Source organism: Acomys russatus, chromosome 29, assembly GCF_903995435.1.
Source record: "Acomys russatus chromosome 29, mAcoRus1.1, whole genome shotgun sequence".
NCBI classification, from domain to species: Eukaryota; Metazoa; Chordata; class Mammalia; order Rodentia; family Muridae; genus Acomys; species Acomys russatus.
Window position 1 is genome coordinate 21,133,786 of NC_067165.1, and position 25,143 is coordinate 21,158,928.

Genomic DNA, 25,143 nt, shown 5'->3' on the forward strand with positions numbered 1-25,143 from the left:
TAAATACAAGTATCATGACAATAATGTTTTTAAATTTTAAAACATACATTAAATGGAGCCATGCAAGGTGTTTCTTGTCAGTAACCCCAGCGTTCAGGAGGTTGAGGCAGGAAAACTGCAAATTCAAGACTGGACTTAGGCATACAGTCACACAGTGAGTTGATTACCAGGCTAGCCTTGACTCTAAAACCCAGACTGGAAGGATGGAAGCGTAGAAAGCTGGGGTAAGGGAGAGGATTGATGAATAGCATTCACTGTAGATGAGGCTGAAGATTTTAATTTTCTTCTTTAAAATCATTTGTATTTTCAAAGTATTCAATTAAAAATAACTAAATATGAAACTTTTGCAAACCATTATGTGTGGAATTTGTTATGTGTGTACGTCTGTGGGTATGCATTGTTCCTTTTGCCTTTTCCTTTTTTATGTGTCTGAATGTCTGTGTGTGTGTACCAATGTGTGCACACTACAAAGGCTGAAGTCAGAAGACAATATGCGGGTTCCAGGAATTAACTCAAGTTCTAAATCTTTGGAGCCAGTATCTTAACTCAGGAGTCATGTCGTCCTGCCAACCTCCAAGACAGAGCCTCTCACTGCACCTGGCACGCGAAGACTCAGCTAGGCTGGCTGCCCATTGAGCTGCAGTCATCTACTAGCCTTTGCCTTCCCAGTGCTGGGACCTGACTTCAAGTCCTTGAAGGGCACTCATTTTTACAAATAAACTATTCACCCGGCCCTATGTGATACATATTTAAGCACTGCTACATAAAATCTAGATGTCCACATCTAAAAAACTTAATATACAAGTATTAATAATAAAGACAATGAAGAATGAATCCCTAAGGACTAGGTTTCCTAATACTCAAACACTGATCAAGGCAATGGAAGGAACATTTCTCATGGATCTCAATGGATTTACAGGAAATAACCAAGAAATTTTTTTACAAGTTCTTTGAATATCATAAAAAAATGAGATCTAACAGAAATAACAAAATTACACTCCAAGCTATTTTATACAGGATTTGAAATATTAAAAAAAAAAAATATTTAGGTTCACCAGGCAGCATGGAGCACGCCTTTAATCCCAGCACTTGTGATTTCAAGGCCAGCCTGGTCTAAAAGGAGAGTTCAGGACAGCCAAGGCTACACAGAGAAACCCTATCTTGAAAACAAACAAACAGAAATTTAGGTTCTTCTTATTTAAGACAACTAGGCATTAAATGATAATAAAAATAAACTCAGTGTGATAACCCTAAGGGTTTAATAGTGGCACACATACATTTGGTGGTAAGCAACAGGTTCTCTAACTGGACTTAAGGCCTGCTCAACAAGAAGACAACCATGCTTGGTACTGGGAACCTAGCCAACTACCCAGGGCTAGTGAAGCCATAGCTGAGAACCTGTAATTGCCACTTCACTAAATAGCATAATCTCTAACTACGTTCTAAATATTTATCCGTGAAGCCACAGTTCAATGTAGTCCTCACGCCTCACCAAGGAAACTTCTCTTTGCAGGGTAGGAAAATACACAGGCGGGGATAACAACCGGGATGTCATCTGAATAAATTATAATGAATAAAAAACTGGGATTAAAGGCATGTGCCACCATGCCCAGTGACACCGATTTTTAAGATTTACTTATTTATTTTATGTATATGAGTGCTGTTTTCATGCAGGCCAGAAGAAGGAATCAGATTCCAGTACAGATGGTTGTGAGCCACCATGTGGTTGCTGGGAACTGAACTCACAGTCTCTGGCAGAGCAGCCCGAGCTCTTAACTGATGAGCCATCTCTCCAGACCAAACACATCCTTTCTTAAATACACAGTGTAACTGCTTCAACTTTCACCTTTTTTTTTCCCCCCTTTTTTGACTTTGGAATATTTGCATGGATTTTCCTGATGAAGCATCCCTGATCTGAAAATCTTGGAATGCTCAAAATCACAGAGTATTATTTTATTTCTCAAAAAGTTTTAAACGGTGGGTTTTCTGTTTGTAATTCTCAAACCTGATGACCTTAAAGAAAAGCCCCCAAACCAAAAAAAAAAAAAAAAAAAAAAAAAAAAAGCTGTGGTATTTATTTCCTTTTCTTGTAAGGAGTAGCAAGGTTACAAACAAAGCAGAACTTCCAAAGGAAACTGAAAGTCCAAACTACATGGGGATGTAGGAAATACAGCAACAACATAGTAGCACTAAATAATATGGTATTTAAAAAAAAAAAACAACCCATAGCTAAATTGAAACTCAAATGTAACACACAGGTTAAAAAACAGACACAAAGAGAAATAAAGGAACAGAAAAGAATTTGGAAGGCTGCTATACTTTGAGCAACTTGAACAAGTCTTCTTGGTGAGAGGAGGTGGTGGGCGGGCAGGTGGCACTGTGTAGCCAGTGAGGCACAGAGTGGAGCAGAAGAGCTGAGTAGACCCTTTCCTCTGATAAGCAGTCTGCCCCTTCTGGAGGATTTTTTTACAACCAGAGCAGGAAACTCGAACAGCTGTAGCTGGAACTGAAGGAAGCATTTTATTCATGCCAGGTGATGCCAGAGAAGGCTGAAAGCCAGTAGTCAACTGTGGAGCTTTAAAGAAAAAGAAAAGAAGGGAAAAAGGAAAAAACTTGCTTTTTATTTTGCATTTTATACATCGGTACTTTCTTTTCTAGTGCTAGTTTGGAACCCAATACTAATTATGGCATATACAACATATAGGATTCTAAATGAGCCTAGTTTACTGACACGTGAAAATGATATTTAATTTATTTGGCCAGAATAAATACAATTTTTTTTACTCAGGTCTGAGTCTTACCAAGAGGACTGCCACTGACTGAAAACACAGCACTTATTTTTAGTTCCCCCTCTTGAATTTTCTGCTGTTGCCCATGACTATATTCCTTTAAAAAAAAAGAAAACAAGAAATGAATATAGAAAAAATAAATTCCTAAGGAAATCATGACATTTACTATTGCTGTATAGAGGTAGAAAATTTTTACAACATTAACACTAATAAGAAATGATGAAATACAAACAGCAAACACACTATAATTAACAGTAAGAGCAAAATATGCTTAAATATGCAGACTAAGGAGGGGAAAAAAAAAAACAAATGTTAGCTACCCAAAAAGCCTGACACACTGACAGATATTTCTAAATTATTTCTGAAATTCTTCTTTAATGTCACAATACTTTACATTTCTGTTTATTATAAAAGTAATACACAACCACAATAGGACACTTAGACAAGTAGAAATAAGGAATGAACTACTCTCATTTCCATCGCTCCAAAGGAACGCTATGACTGTGGTATATTTCTTTCCAGGCTTTTCCTTTCTCTAGTGAAAGAAAAGTTTTGTTTCTTTATAATTATAATTATTCTGAATAAATTTTTCTTATGAATTCATGCTCTGCTCATTTGAATTATTATATATTCTTGCATATTAATAAAAAATAACCTCTAATAGCTAAATACCAACATTACTAAAACTTGAGTTCAAGAACCAGAGGCCTGCTGGGCAGTGGTGACGCACGCCTTTAATCCCAGCACTTGGGAGGCAGAGGCAGGCGGACAGCTGTGAGTTCGAGACCAGCCTGGTCTACAATGCGAGTCCAGAACAGCCAAGGTTACGCAGAGAAACCCTGTCTCGAAAAACAAAAAAACAAACAAAGAACCAGAGGCCTAGGAAGTCTGAGAACTCTAAAAGAACATTTTAAAAACTATTATTTAAATGACTTAATAGAATTTATTTGTTTACGTATTTGAGTTTTTGCCTCATAGAAATATATATGTGTACCATATGTATGGCTGGTGCCCATGGAGGTCAAAAGAGGGCACTGGATTGTGGGACTGAAGTTATGTATGGTTGCAAGCACCATTATGTAAGTGCTGAGAAACAAACCCAGGCCCTCTGGAGTGTGCTCTTAACCACTGAGCCAGCTCTTCAGCCTTAAATGAAATTTAAATACCAGTATACATTTTAAGTCATACATACACCACACATCAGAGTTCCAGTATGTATTATCTTTTCAGGCTGTTCTTTACCTGTACAATTATAGTGCTCAACTGTAACAGCATTAAGTAATAGTTTTCTTTTAAGATATTTATCATAACAAAGCTTGCAAAATACATCAGAGGCTGGCTCTTAAAATTCTGGGTTATCTCAGACATACTTCCTTTTGGTGTGGGGAATATCAATACACTGTACAACCTTGAGCAATAGACACACACACACACACACACACACACACACACACACACAGTGACATGTCAGATTAAACAGCTGAAGTTGGCATGAAATATGTACACTTGAGTCAGGCACAAAACAAAGAGTGCCCAAACCCTCTGCAATTATATTAATAATATTTTAGCACAATAATTTTCTTTGGCTGTTTTGTTTTTGGCTTTGGCAAGGTTTTATTGTACAGCCCTGAATAGCCTGGAACTTACTAAACAGACCAGGTGAGACCCAAATTTAGAACAATCCTGTTTTCTCCCAAGTCCTGGGATCACAGGCGAGTAACCACCATAAATGACTAATACAGAATATTTTTTAAATGAAAATGTATGTAAAACTCCATGGCTAACATAATAAAACCACAACTTTAAGTAAAGGAAGGATTAGCACTACCTTTTCTTTCCATACCTTTTGCCATAGGCTCTACACATTCATGCATGGCACTGACATCTAACTGTAACAATGTTGATCTACTTAATGTTTGAATATATTCAGCACAACCAGTGAAGGAATGCCATGATGAGTATCTTTAATTCTTAAAGTAGAATCACTAGGTTACAAAATCCATTGTAAAGGTTGTTGAAACATCATGAAATTGGTTTTTTTTTTCCAAACAAAACTATAATTTTTGTTTTCTTTTGTTGGGGTTTTCAAGACAGGGTTTCTGTGTGTAGTCCTAGCTGTCCGGGAACTGCTCTGTAGAGCTGGCTGGCCTCAAACTCAGAGATCCACCTGCCTCTACCTCCCGAGTGCTGGAATTAAAGGTGTGCACCATCATGCCCGGTTCTCAAACAAAATTGTCCTTATTCCAGGAATTTATGGGAAAGGGGGAAAAAAGCCAATTAAAAGTTTTTTCTTACTTGTTTTAACTTATATTTTTAATGTTCACTTATAAGTGCGTTATATGACAATATTAACCTCAATATCATTTCTTATCAACATTTCTTTTGAGCTAATCTTTTTATGTACTAAGGTTTCCCATTTATGTCAAAATACTGACAATCTTTACCTTTGTGATTTCTTCTATTTCTTACAAAGTTTTACTTCCATAATAAAATAATAAGGAAGTGGTTTCACTGTTTATAATACAGTCCTTTAATCCAGGGGTCAGCAAACTTTATCTGCAAAGGGCCAGATAGTAAATATTTTTGACTTTGCAAGCCATATGGTCTGGTCTCTGTCACAACTGCCCAACTCTGCCCTAGTAGAGCAAAAGCATCGACAAACAACATGTAAATAAATGAACATGGCAAAGTTCTGATAAAACTTTATTTGTAAGAGCAGTGGTTGAACAACAGACTTAAACATAGGGTGGGTGAGATTTGACCAGCCACTGATAATTTGTTAGGTCTGGCTTAGATCTATTTGGGACTGGGAATTTTTCTCTTACTAAATAGAAAACTTTTTCTCCTTACCATGAATACATCAAATCCTGGGGAAATATCTATCCTGGGCTATCTATTCTGTAACACTATCAGTTTGATTAATCATGTATCACACTATTCTGATGAAATTATAGGATTTAACCATTTAAATTGTTTTCCACTCAACTTCTCCAAATATGTTTGAAAGCATGTACATGCAATATGCGTGTATGTGTACACTTACTCCTCAAACCGTCAGGACCTAGTCACCAATACGTTCATCAACCCTGTATCTGACTTTAGGAATAGCTTTCATAATCTTTAACATGTGTCACATTTTTTTTAAAAACTGATCTCATCATTCATACAAGTCATCTTTTATCCTACAATTACTTTTTAGTTGCTACTGGGAATAGTGGCTCTTAACTGGGAAACTGACCCATAAAACTATTACTATTCTTTCTATAATTATTATTTTACTTACATCTTCATTCAACTATCACAAGTTCTACTTACTCTCAAATTGATCATTTCACGTTCTATTACCTTTTTTTTATTTCCTTAATAATATACTAGCATGTTTTGGGCCAAAAATCCAACAATAGTTAAGTAATAATGCTGAAATCAATTATCTGTATTATTTCAGCAATTATACAAGGATCTCACAGTTTTGTTTTCAAATTCAGAGTTTGATCCGGCATAGTTATTTCCTTGCCATAACAAACAGAATATATGTAAGAAATGTACCACAAATTATGTGACGCATCATTTGGCATATAATAAAGATACTGACACTCTACGTAGCACTGTTGGTAAAACAAACTTTTCTTTTTCTTTTTTCTTTCTTTTTTTTTGTTTTTGTTTTTGTTTTGTTTTCCAGACAGGGTTTCTCTGTGTAGCCTTGGTTGTTCTGGACTCGCTTTGTAAATCAAGCTGTCCTTGAACTCAAAAAGATCTGCCTGCCTCTGCCTCCCCAGTGCCACGATTAAAGGCATGCGCCACCACATCTGGCCCAAACTTTTCTTTTTTTAAGACAGGATCTCACTGACTAGCCCTGGATAGACTGAAACTTACTATGAAATCAGATGCCCTCTAACTCACAAGTCTGCCTGCATGTCTACAAGTGTTGGAATTAAAAGTATGTACTATCACACCTGGCAGATATTACTATTCTTTATATTGACTTCTCCTGACATACCTACCCATATATTTGAAAGCACATTTCTAATTAAAAATATTTTATCTCAGAAAACTCCAGAAATATTAATAGCCATTATCTCCTATCAACAGTCTCCAGAGCACTTTGATTATTCTCTGATAGCATTTCCCACACTTACAACAGTTATTTAAGCAAGTGGTGTACGTTATTCATGGTAGGTAAGGGGAAGAGAGAGAAAAGAGTGTATGTACACTGAATTAAATGCTCATGCCTCCTTCAAGGCAGAGTGCTTGGTTTGGCCTTACCCCAACAACGACTAGTAAATCATGCTTTCTGAGAAATAAATACCTGAGGACCCTGATGCTTTCAAAAACAAAACAAAATAAAACTAACTAAAAAACATAGGTCAAAATAAAAACTGCTTTATCTTTTCCTTGCTGAACACAAAAGAAGGCCTTATCAATACCACACGATAATGATGTTGAAAATAAACATCCTCTGCAGCCAAACAAACGATAGAACTAGCAAAGCTCCATCCATCATTTGCAGTCGAGTCTAGGAATCATTACTGGAATAATTAGGCAACTTGCTTTCCCATCTTCATTTATTTCAACAAAAGATTCTAAATTAGTTCTCTTTTTATTACTGTGAGAAGAAAAGAAAAAAAATGAAGGTTTTAACATTAATGACATCTAATTTTCATATCCTATGGGAAAGATAGAAAAATCAGGTCTTTGACTGTCCTAAAGAGTTTCTCTGTGAAAGCCTTACCTAGACTTTTTTTTTTTTTTAAACAAACAGGTCAAAAAGATAATTTAACAAAAATAAAACTTAGATTATAAACCTAGACCAATTCTTTCCTGGTCATATAGCCTTGAATAACTAACTTAACATATGAAATTTAGCTTCCTTGTATAGACACATAATAGCATATTCTCTACATTGAGAACACACACACCACACACACACACACACACACACACACACACACACACACACACACTTGTTAGGAGGATGAAACACCACAGTACATATAAAAAAATATCAACAACTTTTTTTTCTAAACTACAGAAAATACTATAGTAAAATGCAATGGGATTAGAATAAGTAAAACTGAAAAGCCAATGGCTTTACATCTGCTAACAGAAGCAAGAAGATGACTGACAAGTAGCTAAAAGCAAATGAGTTAGCAAATACATATACAGACCAGTTTGAACTGTAAAAAAGCACACTGAAAGCAAAGCTACAAAGTTAAGCACAGAGAAAAATCACTGTAACTGATGATCAAAAAAAAGGCTGACTACAGTCACAAATTGTCAGTATTTTATGAGTACTGTTTGTGAGACCAAATAAATAATACTTTGCAATTCTTACTTCTAGTCTGTGAAGAAAGTAAAATTAATGAAGTATTACACAATATTGAAAAAGCAACGTATCTAGATTTCCAATGTTCGGGCAGGGGTATGGAAAAGCATAGAGAAATGAGGAGGGAGTAGACTGTGGGCAGGAGGGGAAGAAGAGAGTGAAAAAAAAGAACCAGTATCTAGAGTTCTAACTTGGCCTCTTCCCTTGCAGGACTTCTGGAAGGACTTCTTGCACATAACAGGACCAGTATGCCTGACAACAGAAGCAACTGCTCAGGGAAACCTACTTCCAGCCACTCACGTGCTAAGCCTGCTTTACTCTGGGGACAGGATGAAGATCACTCTGTGACCCTCTATCTACCAGGACCTACCCAAAGCAGTGTCTCTTCTCAGGAGATCAAACAATTAAATAGTAAGCCACTGTGGAAGTTCTTCCCCATAATCATTATAAAATTAGATATTCAGCATCTTAGAACACATTTTGGAATTTTGAGTAAGTGTATAAGATAGAGTCAGTTTTATCTATTTCATCCTATTGATTCTCTTTAGCTAGCCACTAGAAGCTCTATTTTAAAAACAATACTAATAATTTCCCAATGCCTTCTATCCCCCACTTATTTAGCCTTAATCTTTATCATGAAGACAGATCAATCGGACATATACAAAAAAAAAAAAAAAAAAAAAGAGAGAGAGAGAGAGAGAGAAGCCTTTAGTACTCTGTTAGCATGATTTCTTAGGAATTTTCCATGTCCATGGGGGAAATATGGAGATATTAGAGATCTTCCCTGTACAAAGACATGTTTAATTTTCTTTTCTTTTTTTTGGGGGGGGGGGGTTTCCGAGACAGGGTTTCTCTGTGTAGCCTTGGCCATCCTGGACTCACTATGTAGACCAGGCTGGCCTCAAACTCACAGTGATCCGCCTGCCTCTGCCTCCCAAGTGCTGGGATTAAAGGCGTGCACCACCATGCCCGGCTGACATGTTTAATTTTCTTTCCTTTTTTTTTTTTTCCCCCTTTGAGACAGGGTTTTTCTGTGTAGCCTTGGCTGTCCTGGACTCACTTTATAGAACAAGCTAGTCTCAAACTCACAGTGATCTGCCTGTCTCTGCTGTGATTAAAGGTGTATGCCACCACACCAGCCAACATGTTTAATTTTCACAGGAATAAAAGAACACATAAATTTTCCCTGCCATTCACGTTGTTTACACCTAATTCAGATACCCACGATTTTCACTTCTCTTATTTCTACAAACTATATTTAACCTATTATCTACTGAAATATTTTCATATTCCTTCTGCTGCCTTCACTGAGCCAACTGCACTCATATTCATGCAATTTCTGTAGGTCTAGCACCACTCATCTTGTGGGCCTATCAATTTAAAACAATGGTCATCCTCAGAAGTCAAAGCCTATAGCCTTAAGAAACAGGACATGTGAATAAATTAATAAAATAAAATTAAAAATAAGAACAGAACATGCCTCATTGATCTCTGTGAATTAAGCTATGCTCTGGGCTAATAGCTCCTAAATTTTGGCCTCCCATGGTCCTTGTCACATGTGCTCTGCTGAATGAAATCATGCGGTATGAAACTTTCTACCACCCCATGAAAAGATATAAAAGCCACAGTTTTTCCTTTGTTGGGATATTTCTATAAAGGTTCTTTTCTCTAGGTTTCTCCCTTCATCATGTCATGGCAGCTATTTCTCTTGCTCCTACTTTTAATCTATCCTTAATGAAGCTCCTTTCCAGGTTCTAAAGAGAAGTCTTTCTTTTCCTTTAAGGCTCTCTTATGCTGTTTCTGGTGTAATGTATTGTTATTTTTTTAATGGTCTCCCACCTCACATGGCTCCTGTGGTCATAGTGCCCTCTCCCACAAAAAACACCATTTCCAAAAAGTAATTATGTGTCCGTTACTTTCACAAATCACCTGCTTCTCCTTCTGTATCTTACACTCTATAGTTGTCTAGTCTTTTCTCTCTTTCATAAAAAACAATGGTTCTCTATAGTAAATAATTTTGTTCCCTCTAAATATCTGGCAATGTCTAAAGTTATTTCCGACTGTTACAACTGGAGAGGGAGAGAGCTGAAAGCAGCACCAAGTACAAGCAGAAACCAAAGATGCTAGAGATCCTGTGATACACAAAACCTGCCCTCATAACAAAGAATTGTCTTACTCTAAAGATCAGTGGTGCTGAGGCTGGGAAATCCTACTCAAAGAAGCCTAAATGAAAAATACTCTTCCAACATGTCTCTCATTCACAAACTCCCTAGTTTAACAGATATAAGAGAAAGGTAAGCTTCCTTAGGTTAGATACTATTTCATAGAAACAGCTAATCTTATCTTTATTTTTCACTTTCTGAATTCATGAACAAAATACAGACCACCATCAAATAGTTGCTACTATTATTGATTGATTGCTTAAATCCCTTCCTACATTTCAGAGTAAGACAGCCTTGAATGTATCTTCTTTCTTCCATTCCAACCACTGCATTGCAATACCATCACCTACATGAGTAACTTAACTTGACTGTACGATTTCTGTTGGAGGATTCCCATGATTTACTTCCAGAGTAGTCTTGAAATAGCACAGTTGTACCCTTGCTTTTACTACTGAAACATCTCAAGCTTGGAATCATGAATCACTCTCCAAAGCCTCCTTTCCAATAAACTGGGTACAGAGATAATTATGTCCATTAGCTTAATCCTCCTGAAAGACAGTTAAATGCACACCTACCCTAGGCCTCATTAGTAGCAACTGCAAAGGCTTACTAGTGTCCTCTATGAATTAAGTCACTCCACACACCCATGTGCTACCCTCCTCCTAGGTCTTCAACCTCATCTGCTGTCTCAAAGACTCACCAGTCTCCCAATCCTATGCTAAGATACCCACAAAAGCAATAGTGCTAGTAAAAGTCAAAGAAGATTAAAAGCCTTAATTACCCTTCAGGAATGGTTTCATGTAATTCTTGCTACAGCCTTGTAAAACAATTCAAGTTGCTTCAATCACAAATTCTTTTCATCCTGTCAATAAACTATTTCACTTAAGCACTTCCTCTTTCAAATGAGTAAGATGTGTGGAACAAAAGGAAACAGGGAGGGGAAAGGTGAAGTGTTTACTTGAGCATTTTCAGGTTCATCTTTAACTCTGTCTAGTAGTCCCTGCTGAGGCGCCACTGCTTTGTCATACTCATCATCCAAAGGTTCTTCTTTAATTCTAATATTTGATGCAAAGGAATTCCCCAGTTCCGAACCAATAGATTCTTTATTGGCAAATGGGTAGCTGGAGTCCTAAAACACAATATAAATGATTAATAAGTATTCAAATTTAAAAATTGTTCCTCTTCAGGGTTAACACTGAAAGAAAAGCTCACTGGAAATGAACTCTATGGACATACATTAGTGTTCCTCTGCCTAAAAGCTGATGCACTGTAGGTCAAACAAAAAATGCAAACAAAGAGCCTAAGACAAAGCTTTTTAGAATGTCTCCAAAGATGTCCTTATGGAAATAATAGTTTGTTTTTTTTTTAAATGAGTGCTTTAACACAAGCAGAGTTTTGAAAGTGACGTAAAGAAAACTTTGACACTTGCCACAGTTAACAGCAGTCTACATACACACTGAAAACTTACCCTAAAGTTTGTTTCTGGGTTTTGTGGTAAATGAGTATGTAATGTTTCTTCAACTTGATTAGCTATTGAAAGAAAACAAACAAACACATGTATATGAATAACAAATCTTATAAAGAATGACCTACACAACTATTATTTGAAATCATCTCTCTATTCCAACAAAGACGCTCTGAAGAGTGAGCTAGGCTCCAAAGAACGAACAAACAAAAAAGAAGAAGAAGAAGAGGAAGAGGAAGAAGAGGAAGAGGAAGAGGCAGAGGCAGCAGCAGTAGTTGTTGTTGTTGTTGTTGTTTCATACAAAGTCCCACACACCCTGGCCTCCTCTACCATTCGCCCTTCCACACACCTCTCTTTGCTCAAACAGAGTGGTGACTTGATTGATTCACTATGCTCTGAAAACTGTGTTTTCCTCTGAGTTCTGCTAAGTTCACCAGGTCTATGTTATCTATCCCAATATTTACAGTTTCCAGACATGCTCAGTTCAAAATTCACCTCTGTAGAACATTCCTTATTCACTAAGACTCTCTTATAAGAATTTCATTTGAGTTAGAAGTGTGGTTCAGTGGTAGAACACTTGTCTAGCATGCACAAAGGTCCAAAGTCCAACACAAAGCACTTGGGCACAAAGCACTTGGGCACAAGGCAAATTTAGGCTAGGTATGGTGGTTCACACCTGTTACTTAAAACAGTTAGGAGACAAGTCAGGAGAACTGCAGTGAGCTCCAGGCCAGCTTGAGCTATACATTAAGACTCTGTCTCTCTCACACATAAAAAAGCAATCGCTTTAACAGTTACTTAATATTGCACTGCCTATGACAAACTCTTCTATCACCATTTATCTTACACAATCCATCTTGGGCTGTTCAACTCCTCATTAGCACCTCCAATGTCTACCTTGTCTTATCCCTTCTACTACTAGACATCATGGTCCTTCAGAAAAAGAACTGGTAGAATTTCAGCATCCATTAAAAGATACTTATATATGTGTATATATATAATTACATATATTAGAAATTAAAAATATCCTTGCCCAGCCTTGTATTTAAAATATACTCAAAACAGTTGTCCTTCTTTACAATACTGGTTTGTTCTATCTACAATACATTTTCCCTAGGATTTTCTGAAGAAATACATGGATCAACACGGTGTAACTGCTTTCCTAAACATCAATTTAACATTTGGAAAAGGATCCCAATCCTTTTGTAAAAACCTAGGTCCCAAGAATACAAAGAATAAGATACAATCTGGCTGTCAAGAAACAGAAACAAAACGAGCCAACAAATACTATGAATAGTAAGGCATAAAACAGAATTATATGGAAATATAGATGAGAAAAACATTCTTAGGAATAACTATAAAGTAGTAAAGATTTATGAATTCTGCTTCATTGGATAGAAAGTAATTGTACAGGTGTATATACACAGAGAGAAAAATGGCATACAAATGAAACAGCAAGAAAGAAAAACATACAAGAAACGTGTGATACACTGAAGAACAGAAATGGAGCTGGAGTGTAAGATGCACTGTGCAAAGAACTTCAATGAACTCCTCAAACAGCAAGAGGAGGTGTCTGAAAATTTAGATGTCTCCTAGTTTAGACTAGGTTAGACTAATAGGTAAGATAGCAATTTAAAGCAGTGCTTACAGCACAAAGACGCAACATCCAACTTCAGATTCTAATGTTCAACCAAAGAAACTGAACAAGTGATATAAATATCTAGCCTTCTCATCCAAATATCCCAACTGAAATAGGGAAAAAATATGGTTTAGAGCTATTTTCAACCACTTACAGCACAATGAAATGTTATGGGAAGAAACTCAATCACTTTGTAGAATAAAGAGAAGTAAAAATAAGAGTTTACAAGGAGTTTACAACTATTCATATTTCACTTAACATAAAGAGTAATAAGAGCTTGATTATCCGTACTTTCTTAGTGTGTTTTATGGTTCTATTCCAACAATTATTACCTGCTTTATCAAAAAAACTGCTTTTCAACCTTGAATCCAAACCTTTATGGGGTTTATCCAACCGTTTTTCACGTTCATGATAAGTTAGGTCTCTATTTTTCTCCTTTCCAGAAAATGTCTCTTTGCTGTTTTCTCTTACTAAACAAAAATCTTTTCGTATTGATTTAAAGACAGAAACCTGATCAAACTGTTTAGGAAAGTCTTTTTTTAATTTATTTTGAATTTGTATTTCATTTTCATTGTCTGACTCATGATGAGAGGCTCTTCTCTCTACTTCCAAACTATCATCAGTATGAATTGAAGAAACAAGATTGTCCTTTGAACTAAAATCCTGTTCATCCTCATTGTCACTACTAACGACTGGAATTCCTGCAAGATCCCCAGAGTTCAAAAAATAATCATCTTCATCCAGCAATGAATTCTCAGATCCTGTTTGATTCGGCACTCCATAAGACATGCTGGCAAGGGTAGGAGTTAAGTTGTGGTCTGTATCTTCAGACATTTCTGTATCCATGACACCACCTTAAAAAGTAAGAAACTGTTTAGACAAGTGACAGTGCTGAGGATGACCACAGTTACAAGGTCTGTCTTCCATTCAACCAAATATATTTACTCTTTCTCAAACAAAATATAGGTAATGTTACAATAGTATTCATTTAACATTTCTGATGAGTTTATCCCTATCTGACACCTAAGGAAACACCAGGCTTAAACTTGAACCATCTTAGGTTAGAAAGAAGGCGATACGATAGAGAGAAAAGAGCACCAACTTCAGAATTAGACCTATTTGTGTTAAAATTACAGGCAAAAAATTATTGGCCTATATATAAAATAATCTAATACTCACCTTGCAGATAATTTGTGGGAGGCTTGGTGGTCATTATGTATAAAAAGCTACTCACAAATTAATAAGCACAGACAGAAATATGAAAATAATGATTATAGTTTTTATAGTGTATGTTCTGTAAAGATGAGACCAAAGCATTCATTTTAACTTGTTTAGTCCCAGAATCCCATTTTCTTGCACTAACATAGATTTAATAAAGGTTCACTATGTTAAGTATGTAAACATAAAAATCAATTTAGCTATCCTGCTACCCTGCATAACTATATGCTGTAGTCTGTCCTCTTATAAAACAAAGACTCACCTTTCCTTTACAAACCTGCTTTCTGTTGTTGTTGTTGTTTTATTTTGTTTTTAAGTCTTACCTAATTTGTTCTCCTTTAACAACCAAGCATTAGTTCACTGAGGTCCCGATCTCCCACTGGAATTACTGACATCAGTCATATCCAGTTGGCTGTGTGTCCTTGCTGGATAGAATGTATGTCTTTGAGATTGTACGTCTTCCTACCTATTGACTTTATCTGTTCGTGGCTTCAATGTTAGTTTTCCAGGATTCCAAGTTTCTTGTCTCATACACTCAGAGGAAATTATTTTATTCTTTGCATAGCTTTAACTTGTACTATTGACTTTTTCTCTCTTTCTCTCTTGGAACCATGGTACCTCAGGATGAAAGCCAGGCTCTGTCTTACACAGGCTAGGCAAGCACCTTCCCACACAGCTATACCCAAACGTTAATTTATTATTTTCTTCCAAGATAGATTTAGTGGGGCTAGAGAGATGGCTCAGTAGTTAAGAGCACTGACTGCTCTAACAGAAGAAATGGGTCAATTTCCAGCACCCATACACTGGCTAGCAACCCTCTATACCTCTAGTTTCAAGGAGATCTGATATCCTCTTCTAGGTGCACAGATATACATGCAGGCAAAACCAAAACAAAACCCCTACAAATAAAATAAAAATAAATAGTCGGGTGTGGTAGCACACACCTTTAATCCCATCACTCAGGAGGCAGAGGCAGGTGGATCGATCTGAGTTCGAGGCCAGCCTGGTCTACAAAGTGAGTCTAAGACAGCCAAGGCTACACAGAGAAACCTTGTCTCAAAAAAATAAAATAAAATAAAATAAATAAACCCCAAGGTAGATTTAGGTATCTACACATTCAACTGCTCTTTCTCTAAGGAACTCCAACTTAGTACCTCTAAGCTCAAACTCATTTACTCACTCCAAGCATGCAGTTCTCATTTTTCTCTCACTTGATTAAATGATTTGCCAACTAGCAATTATTCAAAAGAAAATTATTTCAGTTCTCCTTCACTATGAATAAATTCTATCAACTATTACTACTTCATCTCTCTAAAATCCATTTCTTCTATTCACCAAATTCTTACTGTCCAAATCTCTACATATACTACATTTTCAGTGCTCTAAATCTACATAACTACCTACAAACCAACTATAGTCTAACAAATCATATGCCTAAACCACGTCTAATTGGTTCAAAAGTAGGCAAGCACCCTGATTTGAGAGAGAGAGAGAGAGAGAGAGAGAGAGAGAGAGAGAGAGAGAGAGAGAGAAAGTGTGTGTCTGTGTGTAAAGGCTTAAAGACAGAAAATATTAATAGCATACTTGATAATCAGTTCAAAAAGCTTTCTGTGGTTGGCTTTTTAACCTGATCTATTATCTAATAAAGTCATCTATTTACGTGTTATAATCAAGACTTGGGCTGGAGAGATGGCTCAGTGGTTAAGAGCACACTGTCTGTTCTTCCAGAGGTCATGAGTTCAATTCCCAGCTACCACATGGTGGCTCACAACCATCTACAATGTGATCTGATGTCCTCCTCTGCCTGCAGAGAGTACTGTATACATAATAATAAATAAATAAAAATCTTTTTTAAAAAAGACTTAACTGTGCAGCGTTCAAATAAAAGTTTCCCTCTCCAAAGATACCTTTCTGAAATGTAAGTTATTTCATATCCCTTAAAGACCTTTCACAGTCCCCTGTTACCTTAAAGAGAGAGGCATCCACTCACAGCACACACTGTAGTAAATAAGTACTACATCCTAAGTCATAAGAACAAAATGGTGAAAACTCTAATAATGGCTGCTGTTACTCAGAGAGTTATAAAAATGGTGGTGATGGTGGGTGTAGTAGACAAAAAACATACAAATAGTATGCTAATTAAAAAATTATAATTAAAAATTTATGGTTAAGAGCACCACCTGCAGCCGGGCATAGTGGTATATGTCTTTAATCCCAGCACTTGGGAGATAGAGGCTGGGGGATTGCTGTGAGTTTGAGGCCAGTCTGGTCTACAAAGAGAGTCCAGGACAGGCAAGGCTACAGAGAGAAACCCTGTCTCAAAAAACCAAAAAAATATATTGGAGTTCATAATATAATCAAAACCAGGAAAAAGAAAGATCTTTAATTTTTTACATAAGAAGAATGCTTGCTGATTAGTATAAAATAAAGAAAACTGGAAAATCCTTTTATGCTTCCCAAAATAGTGGACAAAGGCCTACAGAGACTGCTCAGTGGTTATGAGCACTTGATGCTCTTGCAGAGGACTTGTGTTGAGTTCCCAGCACACATACGGTGACTCACCACCACCTCTAAGTCCAATTCCAGAATTTGATGCCCTTTTATGGTATCTGCAGGGCACCAGGCATGCATGTATACATACACATCATAAAAACACCTATACACATAAAACCTAAAAACTAAATCTTTAGAGGTAGGCACAGTGAAGCACACCTTTAATCCAGGTACTCAAGAGGCAGAGGTAGGCAGATCTCAGGGAGTTTGAGTCCAGCCTAGAACACAGAGTATTCCAGGACAGCCCGAACTGCATAAAGACCCTGTTTTGGTTTTTTTGTTTTTTTTTAATTTTTTAAATTTAAAATAAATTGATACAATAAATGGTAAAACAGATGCTAAAATGTTTCCCCTTCTGTTCTGTTAAGACAGAGTTTCTCTGTGTAGCCCTAGCTGTCCCAGAACTGGTTCTGTAGATCAAGGTAGCCTTGAACGTAAAAGATGTGTCTGTATCTGCCTCCCAAATGCTGAGATTAAAGGCATTCGCCATCACACTGATTCAGATGCTAAAATCTTAAGAGGAAATGCACACATAAAATCTCACAGATGAGCCAAGCATGGTGGCGCACGCCTTCAGGAGGCAGAGGCAGGCAGATCACTGTTCAAAGCCATCCTGGTCTACAAAAGTGCGTCCAGGACAGCCAAGGCTAACACAGAGAGACCCTGTCTCTGAAGAAAAAAAAAAAAATCTCACAGATTAATGAGGCATCAACTTGCCTATTTGCTCATGGTACAAAGCAGAGACAGGCAGGAACTAAAAGACAGCACAGGATGAGCAACATCATAGATATTTTCATAGCCCAGCATATAAGCAATCTATTGAGCATTTAATCATTTTTACCAAGCCATGTACTATCTACTCTGTAACTGTTAGTAAGCAATATTTAAAATAACACTTGTTATCTATTTACATTAACATTCAGGGAATATAATGGAGAGGGAAAAGGCAGCCACTCAAAAAAACCTGACATGTAACTCACATGGAAATAACTTCCAGATATATCTAAGTTTACATATTAAGAGAAAAATAAGAGGAGCTGGGCAAGTGGCACACTCTTGTAATCCCAGCACTCAAGAGGCAGAGGCTGGTGGATCTTTGTGAGTTATAGGCCAACCTGGCCTACAAAGTGAATCCAGCACAGTTAGGGCTACAGAGAGAAACCCTGGAGAGAGAGAGAGAGAGAGAGAGAGAGAGAGAGAGAGAGAGAGAGAGAGAGAGAGAGAGAGAGAGAGAGAGAGAGAGAGCGCGAGAGCGAGAGCGAGAGCAAGAGAGAGAGAGAGAGCGAGAGAGAGAATATATATCCATGTTACAACTATTAAGTCAGAAGGTAAAAACCAGTATTTTAATGACCCCCCAAAAGTATAATATGCAAATTTACTGAATAATAATATAAAACAAAAAATGTAACTACAAACACTGATAAAGAAAACCAAATCAAGGGGCTGGAGAGATGACTCAGCGGTTAAGGGCACTGACTGCTCTTCCAGAGGTCCTGAGTTCAATTCCCAGCAACCACATGGTGGCTCATAACCATCTATAATGGGATCTGATGGCCTCTTCTGGCACATAGATGTACATGCAGGCAGAGTACTGTATTCATAATAATAAATAAATAAATCTTAAAAAAAAAAAAACAAATCAAAAGGCAAAAGGTAAACTTGGTAAAATGACTTAATTACACTATGTCACAAAGGGTAATAAAGAAACCAAATACATATAACAGCAAGAATTTTAACAAACATTCCACAGATAGGGAGAAACCAACAGTCAACAAGAGAAATAATAATACAATGAGCTGTAGGATAAGAATGCTGCAGGACAAGGTTAGCAAACTGTGACTCAAAGCCATGAAATACAAAGAGAAGCGGCTGTGGCAGAGACCATATATGGGCCTTGGGGGCCCCAAAATATACTGTTTGATCCTTAGCAAAGAATAGTTGCCAGCCTTATAATTAAATACTGATTGTGTTAAGAATGAATGTACACTAAAAGGAAGTCAGTTTGAGGCCAGATTGAGATATAAGAGCCTCTGTCAATAAATAACTAAGTGGGTGAGTGGATGGGTAGGAGGATGGATGGATGTGTAGATACACAGGTAGGTAGCTATTCAAATTATAGTACTTACACCAACAAGAGACCACTTGTCTTTAATGTCAGGCCTTGGGAGGTGGAATTCTATAAATTCTACGCAAGTCAAGGATTTGCAATGAAGCCTTTTCCTTTTTTGTTTTTTTGTTTTGTTTCTAGATGGGGTTTCTCTGTATAGCCTGGGCTATCCTGGAATTCACTCTGCAGGCTGAGGTCAAGGCTAGCTTTGACCTCAGCCTCTGCATGAGGGATTGCTGGGATTAAAAGTATGTGCCACGCCAGGTGTGGTGGTGCATGCCTTTAATCCCAGCACTCGGGAGGCAGAGGCAAGAGGATCTCTGTAAATTCGAGACCAGCCTGGTCTACAAAGCGAGTCTAGGACAGCCAAGATTATACAGAGAAACCCTGTCTCGAAAAACCAAACCCCCGCCCCCCAAAAAAGAAAAGGTGTGCTATCTGAACTCACAGAAGTAGAAAATAGGAAAAAAAAAAAAAATGTGGCAGGGCATTTTAAATTCCCAAGTCCAAAGAAACAAGTTTAAATGCAGGACCAGCAAAACTGCATAATGGATAAAGCACTTGCCATACAAGCCTAACAACCCAAGTATAATCACAGGATTCCACAACACAAAGTAAAAAACACTCCCAAAATCTGTCCTCTGACCTCCACACAACACAGCAGAGCACGAAACTCTATACTCACCTTACACAGGTACAAAGGGCCTCCTCACCAAAATGGCAGTGGTGGTTTTTTTTTTTTTTTTTAAGTTTTAAATAAGAGGACTATTGTTATTCGTTAAACAAGAGCCTAAAGGCTGTGTTTCCTCTAGTACCTACCCTTAATGCATGCTCAAAAGTCAACTACCTTCCAAAGGGCAGGAAGTGCCCAGTCAATCCAAACAGCCTGTGTCAGCTCAAAGACCTCCCACCTTCTACTAAAAAAGCTGAATCTGAAGATGGCATTTTGCCTACCCACTCTAGACCCATGCGTGTTTATTTAAAAGCTTTTACTAAAGACTAGACTGGGCCGGGCTGGCCACCTAACACTAAGGAAGAGGAATGGAGAACAAAATCAGAGAGGCCCAGGAAAAAGACACTACATGCTTAAAAACAACGAAACTATGTCCAATAGAGGTTACTAACAGATAAGGTAATCACATGTTTGATTTTTAAATGCCCCTCAACCCTTTTCCTTAGTTTTGTTTGGGATCCAAAGGTTTTGTTGAAATATAAACTTTATTTTAGAAGACCCTTAGGGAATGGTTTTTGTTTTTGTTTTGTTTTGTTTTGTTTTTTTTGGTTTTTTGTTTTTTGGGGAATGGTTTTTAAAGTCTGTAAAAATGGTTTTTAAAAACTGGCTTAAAAGTTTTAACACAGTGGGGTGTGGTGGCCCAGGCCTTTGATCCCAGCATTTGGGAGGCAGAGACAGGCGGTTCTCTGTGAGTTCGAGGCCAGCTTGGTCTACAAAGTGGGTCCAGGACAGCCAGGGCTCCAAAGAGAAACTCTGTCTAGAAAAAGCAAAAAACTTGTAACATAAAGGGTTAATAGTTAAAAAATAAATATATAGGTAATCTTACTTTGCTACATCGGTATATATAACTTGGATTCAACTCTTGCTTAGAGAAATTGGTTTTTGTTTGTTCATTTTTGTTTTTGAAGACAGGGTTTCTCTGTGTGGGCTTGACTGTTCTGGGCTCACTTTATAGACCAGGATAGCCTTTAACTCACAGCAATCAACCTGCCTCTACCTCCCTGACTGCTAAAATTAAAGTTGTGCACTGCCATGCCCAGCTTGGTTTTTGTTTTGTTTTGTTTTGTTTTTTAAATAAAGACTTCTTTTTCAGATTTGTTTATTTTTTATTATGTATACAGTGTTGTGCCTGCATGTACACCTGGAGGCCAGATGAAGGCATCAGATCACATTGTAAATGGTTGTGAGCTACCATGTAGTTGCTGGGGATTGAACTCAGGACCTCTGGAGAAGCAGTCAGTGCTCTTAACCTCTGAGCCATCTCTCCAGCCCCTGTTTTGTTTTCTTAAAGATAGTTTGCTTTACTTTATTTTCTCTAGACTCAGGAGACAACACCAGGCCTCTATATTATTTTAAATAAATTCTTAAACTGATAATGGTCTATTTGGGCTAACTGAAACTGAATTAAAGACATATGTCTAATCACACCTGTCTTTGCTAACTCTAGCTGTTTGGAAAAACTAAGTCATATATATTTGTATGAAAAGGATCAGGAAGATGAGGCTCCCAGTCTTTCTGTAGACTACAGTTGTGTTTTAAAGTTTGTTTTAAAAACTGAGAAATTAGCTCAATGGTTAGAAGCACTGACTACTCTTCCAACCTGGGTTCAATTCTCAGTACCCACACGGTGGCTCACAACTAGCCCTGTGGGCACTGTATATATGTAGCACACAGACAAAATAACCACACACAGAAAAGTGAAGTTTGTTTTAATTCTGAAGGATCTTCAACACAAAATCACAAACCTTGTCTTTCTTTCTCTTTCTTTCTTTCTTTCTTTTTTTTTTTGGTTTTTCGAGACAGGGTCTTTCTGTGTAGCCTTGGCTGTCCTGGACAGGCTTTGTAGACCTGCCAGCCTTGAACTCACAGCAATCCGCTGCCTCTGCCTCCCAAGTGCTGGGATTAAAGTCATGCGCCACCATGTCCGGCCAAAATCACAAACTTTAAGGCTCAAATTTAACAGAGATAAAACTATTAAATCCTAATCATATTTACTGTAAACTGCTAAAAAATAATTAAGATGCATAAGTTAATGATCAGTCACATTATAAATGGTCAAACGTACTCAGAGTCATGCTAAATACAAATGTTTATTATCCCTTAAAAATGCAAACTCATTCCTTTTGTTTGTTTGTTTTTTTGAGACAAGGTTTTTCTCTGTGTAGCCTTGGCTGTCCTGGACTCACTTTGTAGACCAGGCTGGCCTCAAACTCAAGAGATCTGCCTGTCTCTGCCACCCTGGGAGCTGGGATTACAGGCGTCTGCCTCTGTGCCTGGCATCAAAGTCACTCCTGACCGGGTTCAGGACTACTTGTAGTCCCTCACACCTCCAGCCCTCAAAGAAGAGAGTCTCTCCTTCGCTGGTGTAACGGAGTACCTGAGAACCTGGACTCCAGACGTCCTTGTTCACACCCTCCATGAAGCAGCTAGGGGCTCCCTAACTGAGCCTCTAGACCCTGCTAAGCCTGTCACGCCTGCTTCCTCCTGACTCCAAGATACACTCCTACAGGCCCATGCTCTGGCTCTCCAGACCTTGACCAACTCTTAATAGTGTAAAAAAAAAAAAGGGGGTGGGTGGGTATGGCTCTGGGGTTTGGGGAAAATTAGAGCACCCACTTTTGCCCCTGTTCCCTATCTTTCCAAATAGTTAGATACAACAGTTAAGAGAATGGCAGCCTTGCTTACAGGCAACTTTCCTATTAGCCCAGACTCTCTGTCTTCTCTCCATACCAATTTAAGGACCTCCTATCACACAAGAGCCTCTCTATCTCTACTTCAGCTCTTTCGTTATCACCTCCCTAAAAAATCCTGGTTATTTCTTTTCTTTTTTTTTTAAATCCTGGTTATTTCAGATGTTCCTTATCCTTTCGACACTGCTACACCTCTCCTCGCTAGAATCACTTGAAGCCATTGCCTACAAAAATTCACATCTTTCTATTTCTTCTTTTTTTTTTTTTTTTAAATCACATCTTGATTATACTTGGAAGCTCATCTCTCAGCTCCACTGCTCCAGTCAAGTGGGCTATATTATAGTCTCCTCCAACCAGGTGATAGAATCTGCTGCTTTACCACCAGACCCCTACTAATGATAGACCTTTGGGAAATGCTTTCAATGACAAGACTGCTAACAGAGGTTGGCCAACATTCCTACCCTCCTTCCTCTATTCCTCGTCCTGGCTCCTCCAAGCTTAATTCCTACCTATCCCAAGTCCTAATGACAGGCCCTATCTTAATCAGACAATTTAGCAGCCCAGTTACCTGATGCTACAGAAGCAAGTAGGCCTCTGCCATCTCCTTCCCAAAGGCTGCCTGGTCAGTTCTGGCTTTACAATAACTTTGGATACAAGAGATGGACATGTTCCTTGTTGATAATACAAATTTGTGAGCTTTAAAGAAAAACGTAATTACCTGAGTCTCTTAAATAAAAAAGCTCTGAAACTGAAGCTCAATTACCTGCCCCAAGATACCCATTGATCTATGACTCCTCCACAAAAATGATTTTAGGTCCAAAGAACATAAAAGAATCTGATATTCTAGGGAAATGGTTCGGCAGGAACAGACACATGTTGGGAAAAGGCATGTCACCATGTCTAATAACCTGACTTCTATCCCTGTGATTTACAAGGTAGAAAATTATCCTCTGGCCTCCATATGTGTACATATACTCACATACATACACAGCCACACACCCACACACAATAAATAAAACTTAACTTAAGAAAATATTTTACTATGCCAATTATGATCCTATATTCAGACTTTACTCTCTTGTGATAGTTCATATGCACAGGTACAAGTATTAAACCTTGGTCATGAGTGATAATACAGATCTGTAATCCCACCACTTGGCAAATGGAGGCAGAATGGGGAGTTTAAGGAAATTCAGCTACATAATAAGTAAACACCAATTTGAGACACTAGGACCTGTCTCAAGCTTTCATCCCTACTCCCACTCATCCAAAAAAGGCTAAATGTGAGGTGAGGAATGGAACAAAGCACCTACTGCAATAATCCATGGAAAAATTGGTCTTTAGAGCCAGTGCAACAACAGAAGGCAGAAGGGTCCAAATATTTGGAAATAGCAGATGCTGGTGTGAAAGGAATCAAGAATAAAAGATGTCACTTTTTTTTTTAAGATTTGTTTGTTTGTTTAATGAGCACTCTATCTGTATCTGCACCTGCAGGCCAGAGGCATCAGATCACACAATAGATTGTTGAGAACCACCCAGTGGTTTGTTGGGAATTGAACTCAGGACTTCTGAAAGAGCAGCTGGTGCTCTTAACCACTGAGCCATCTCTCCAGCCAAGATACCATTCATTCATTCATTCATTCATTTTTATATATGTGAGTACTCTATCTGCATGTACACCAGCATCCAGAAGAGGGCAGTACAGATGGTTGTACGCCACCATGTGGGTGCTGGGAGTTGGACTCAGGACCTCTGGTAGAGCAGACAGTGTTCTTAATCTCTGAGCCATCTCTCCAGCCCAAGATGCCATTTCATAATGGCATTTCTAAAAGACAGGAAATAAAGAGAGAACAAACAAAAAATAGGATGAATAATTTGTTTTATTTTTATGTCTTCCTTAAACATTCATCAAATGGAGATATCAAGAAGGTAGTTGGAGGGTGAGGGGCTGGAGAGATGGCTCAGTGGTTAAGAGCACTGTCTGCTCTTTGAGAGGTCCTGAGTTTAATTCTTGGAAACCACATGGTGGCTCGTAACATCTATACAGGGATCTGATGCCTCTTCTGATATGCAAGTGTGCATATAGATAGAGCACTCATATATATAAAATAAATGAATATAAGTAAATATTTTTTAAAAAGAAAAGAAAAAGAAGGTAGTTGGGAAGGAAGGTGAGAGGAACTGGGAGAAGAGGGAGGGAAAGCTGTGATCGAGATGTAAAGTAAATAAATAACTTAATAAAAACAAAGTAGGGAGCCGGGCGTGATGGCGCATGCCTTTAATCCCAGCACTCGGGAGGCAGAGGCAGGCGGATTGCTGTGAGTTCAAGGCCAGCCTGGTCTACAAAGTGAGTCCAGGACAGCCAAGGCTACACAGAGAAACCCTGTCTCGAAAAAACAAAAAACAAAAAACAAAAAAAAAAAAAAAAACAAAGTAGGTGGTTGAATATATTAGTTTATAACTA

General features: G+C 37.8%; 1 protein-coding gene across 1 annotated transcript in view; it reads right to left on the bottom strand.

Annotated features, from left to right (window-relative positions):
* Zmym4 (zinc finger MYM-type containing 4) overlaps positions 1–25,143 on the bottom strand; it is a 134,485-nt gene that overhangs the window by 54,425 nt on the left and 54,917 nt on the right. The window contains exons 3-7 of the mRNA XM_051171187.1: positions 13,711–14,232; positions 11,743–11,804; positions 11,233–11,403; positions 2,802–2,886; positions 2,320–2,575 (exon numbers count right to left, since the gene is read on the bottom strand). Of these exons, the coding sequence (XP_051027144.1) occupies positions 2,320–2,575; positions 2,802–2,886; positions 11,233–11,403; positions 11,743–11,804; positions 13,711–14,232 (1,096 nt within the window). The remainder of the gene's footprint in view (positions 1–2,319; positions 2,576–2,801; positions 2,887–11,232; positions 11,404–11,742; positions 11,805–13,710; positions 14,233–25,143) is intronic.